Raw genomic sequence first — 4,133 nt, 5'->3', positions numbered from 1 at the left:
GGCATGCATCTAACGAAAAAATATTTCGTTAAAGATCAAAGTTGCACAAAAACTGGAATAGCAAAACATAAACAGAACCAACAGCATTGAGACATATAACAAATCAAAATGATTGATTAGCAGTAAATACTGTCTCGCATTTCATACAGGATGGATGTGCAACTTTTCATTAGCGAGTACAGTTTCAAGACCAAATATTTTAATGGCTCCTCTACACGCGCATTAGCGAGTACACACTATACATTATGGTAGATACGCATGCAAACTAAGAGAATAATTTTAATTACTATAGAGCTGAACAAAGATGCAGAGTGAGGACCAATCTTAAGAACATGGAACTGAGGAATAAAGCTTTTCAGCAATTGTATCCCTTGAGTGCAAATTTAGTAAATTACACAGGAACCCATAGAGCAGCAAAATACAAAACAAAACGCATTAAAAACTAGCAAGGAGAACTCTCGCCCGACCAGAAAGCAACAGAAATCCCATTTGGCATCTACAGAGGGCCACACCAACCAAAACGCTCTCCTAACCATTCACAACCATGATTCAAATGGAATGATACTTTCATCCAGCAGTTTTCTTTTAATGGAATCTCTCACATCATTAAGAATTGGATAAGCAGATGCATTGACTGGTAAAAAGCCAAACATATGAGTTAGAGTAGAAACTGGAGCACCTTCATTAGCTCTCCCAAGCGATGTGAAAGCATTGACAAAAGTAGAAGGGACGCAGTCAAGAATGCCCTGATTCCATATGTCATCAAGAAGGATTGACTCCCTTGATGATGCTAGAAGAAAGTCTGCCTGAATTATGAAAGGGAAGTTCGTCACCATCTCCGTGGGAAGAAAAGCATAAATACCGGGGGAGCTGGTTCCCCTGTTGAGGCGCTCTCCATTAGGAAAAGCCAGAGTGATTACCCACTCATCGACATCCATTCTTCTATCCACCCTGTGCTCCCGCCTAACAGGAAACTTCTGTTTCCACATGTAGTAACTGCATTCCCCCATACCAGATTCTTCATCAGCTGAGAGATGAAGCAGGTAGGATTCAGCATCAATATTCTTCTTCTTAACAAAATCGGTCTCACTAGATATCGAAATAGCACTAACTGTATTAAGCCTGGGATCCTCATTGTCTTCCCTGACTGAAAGCTTCTTTATTTTTGAAAGAAAAAGAAGAACTTCAGGATGGATGCTTGAAAGCTGCTGCTTAACAGGTTTCACATTGTCAGGTTTCAGTGGTAGCACTATAGTTGTGGCTGGAAGGGTAGCAGACCCATAAATTTGTGTTATAACTGAAAGAGTTGGATTTGCTTCCACCCATTCAGGTACAATATAGCCTACTTTGCAATGCTGGCAAGGTTCCTCGCTAAATCGTATCTGATACCCATTGCTGAAGACGTAGGGCCGAGCAGTGATGAGAAACACACTCTTGAAGCCAATGCCTGAAAAAACAATGCATCAAGTGCTTTTAGAAACATTTAATATTTACGAATAAGGTAAATGCATTTAATATTTCCCGACTGAACTATCACCTACAAGGTGCAGGCAAAAATAGTATCTTCCGTGGATAGTAAATTTCTTAATTATATTGCCACTATTCGTATGTACTATTGGTTAGTCTATGATAAGGCCCCTACTGGTACTGTACCTACGGCGGGAGCTATATTTGATTCGTTTCTGAACACCGAACCAGTTACATGGACAGCGTCACGGGACGTATGTCATAGGTTTGTGGTTAAGAAGACGTGGTCTGTCCAGTTATCGACTAATGGATTAGATCCGTCAAAGGCCTACACTACACCAGCTGCCCCAGCTAAACAAGTGGATCGGCAGACCAAGTTCTTCAAGAAACTTGGTGTGACGACGGAGTGGAAGAATACTAGAGAAGGAGGCATAGGAGACATTAAAGAGGGGGCCCTCTATATTGTTGGGGCTCCTAGTTATGGTTTTACTGTAAATGTAAATGCGCGATTTCGCGTATATTTCAAGTCTGTTGGATATCAATAAATTTATAATTCTGTGATGACATTATAGTTGTGATATTTCAGTATTAAAAAATTGGAAAATAAATAAAAAATGGGGGGAAACCAAAACCGCACAAGGTAAATGCATTTCTAAGGAAATTTGAAAGGAATAATCAAATCAAGAATGCAATCGGATACATTGGATTCATCAAGAAACTAGAAAAATATCAGTTCTCTGTTCAAATGCTAACATGTTATGAAATTAAGAAGCAGCTTACAAAGGGCAGTTATAAAATCCATGAACAAGAACAGGACCTATTGAAGTTGATGTGAATACATTTTAAACTTGTTTCCAAGGGAGAAATATGCGTGCAGTTTTACTTCTTGTAAAGTGCACTTCTCGCTAAAAAAAAACCAAGTATGCAGAGACGGGGACTCTTTTGAGTGCCTTTCTTCCAATATTTATGTGTTAGATTTTAGAGATTGGAGACTGACAGAACATCTTAAGTTGGGATGTAAACTGAAATCTAACGTAGATAAACAGATATTCTGGCACAAAAAATACAGAAGATGAGGTTAAATCGAAACAAACCTAATCTCCTCTTGAAAAGATATGACGCATTCACTAATTATCAGAAAAAAATGGAGTAACAAGATATCATTTGTTCCGTCCTGTAACTCTTGTAGAACAACATAATGTGTCTTTTTAAACATATAAGGGATTCTCTAAAACTATAGGTTCTCCAAACTGTTGGGAAATCATCAAGGAAAAAATAACTTATGATGACTATGAATTACTTTTAACCTCTTTGTATAGGCTAACTTAAAGCACGGGAATTATTTAAGTTTAAATGAATACATATATGTGGAGGCAGAAAATTGTATGCAGTTCTACTCCGCTAAAGTGCATTTCGTTCAAAAATCAAGTTGGGTTCAGCTTTATATTCCTTCTACTCTATTCAGGCCGATCTCATTCCAATACTGCGAAACAATCTTACAAACAAATTAGGAATTCTCTAGTAATCAAACTAGTAAAGCAAAAACAGACCGAGCCAGGTATACACATAAATGAACACACGATCATATATAGGGGGTAAAACGAAGAGTCAACATTTAGGAACAATCAATTGATATACACATGCCCATGGATAGGTACAAGTAGTAGACGAAAATTGTACAAAGTTTTTTATTACCTTTCTCGCCGATGTAGCCACGTTTGCGATTGCCCTTCTTAGTAGAACGTCCGACGCTGCAAATGGACTCGATATTTTTGCGGGAGAATCCTTTCTCGTTGTTGAATATCAAAAGCGTCGCCTGAGCTCCGGTGTCCGTTATATCTTTGGAAGTTATCACAAATTCCAGTGAAGGATCCACGCCTTCGTTGTACTCGTTATCCTCCGCGTTCTGCAATTACACAATGACAACTATTTTTATTAGGAGAACATATCATACATACTTTTATATAATAAAAAATGACACTGAAAATGACCCAAAAAAAAAAATTGATTTGATAAATAAGTATGACAAAATATTTTTCATGAAAATACATTTTGCTGGTAATAAGCGAAATAGTAGAGGCACGGACGTTTATAAAGATGGAAAAAGATATAAAAATGCAGAGAGAGGGGAGAAAGAAAAAATAACCTGGACGAGTTCCATGAAAAAGTGAACATCCTTAGCGTAAAGCTCAGCAGAGAGATTTTTGACAGCTTGATGAAGGTCCTCAGTGAGTGGATTAGTTTCACCTCCAATGGAGAACTTGTTTCTTCTTATTTCTTCAATGTGCTCTTTTGCCGTCGCCATTAACGTCTGATCACTCACTTCTCACCCAACTCAAAAAGTACGATTGTGCTTATACCAGAGAAGTGTATTAGCAATACATGAGAGGTTGTGTCTCGACTTTTGAGGGATTTATAGAGTGGTAGCGAGTAGATGGAAAGTTTTTGTCACGACCCGAAATTCCCAACTTCGGACTCTGATGGCGCCTAACATTTCACTTGTTAGGCAAGCCAACGTTAGAATAATATTAACCAACTTCTAAACAGTCTTTACATTATTAATAATCAAGGAACCAAAAGCGAAAGCAAAGTTTGAAATATAGTAAAATAATCCATAAAAATAACGGTGTCTAAATAACATCCCAGATTTGGTGTCCAAGTGTACG

At 37.9% G+C, this 4,133-nt stretch overlaps 1 protein-coding gene across 1 annotated transcript; it reads right to left on the bottom strand.

Annotated features, from left to right (window-relative positions):
- Positions 1-312: 312 nt before the first annotated feature.
- On the bottom strand, positions 313-3,884 carry LOC107796232 (protein NO VEIN-like). The gene is made up of 3 exons (XM_016618981.2): positions 3,614-3,884; positions 3,163-3,373; positions 313-1,447 (listed from the first exon to the last, which is right to left on the bottom strand). The coding sequence occupies exons 1-3, from the start codon at positions 3,770-3,772 to the stop codon at positions 537-539; spliced, it is 1,281 nt and encodes a 426-aa protein (XP_016474467.1). The 5' UTR covers positions 3,773-3,884; the 3' UTR covers positions 313-536.
- Positions 3,885-4,133: the final 249 nt, after the last annotated feature.

Source organism: Nicotiana tabacum, chromosome 4, assembly GCF_000715075.1.
Source record: "Nicotiana tabacum cultivar K326 chromosome 4, ASM71507v2, whole genome shotgun sequence".
NCBI classification, from domain to species: Eukaryota; Viridiplantae; Streptophyta; class Magnoliopsida; order Solanales; family Solanaceae; genus Nicotiana; species Nicotiana tabacum.
This window is presented reverse-complemented; position numbering and strand designations above follow the sequence as displayed.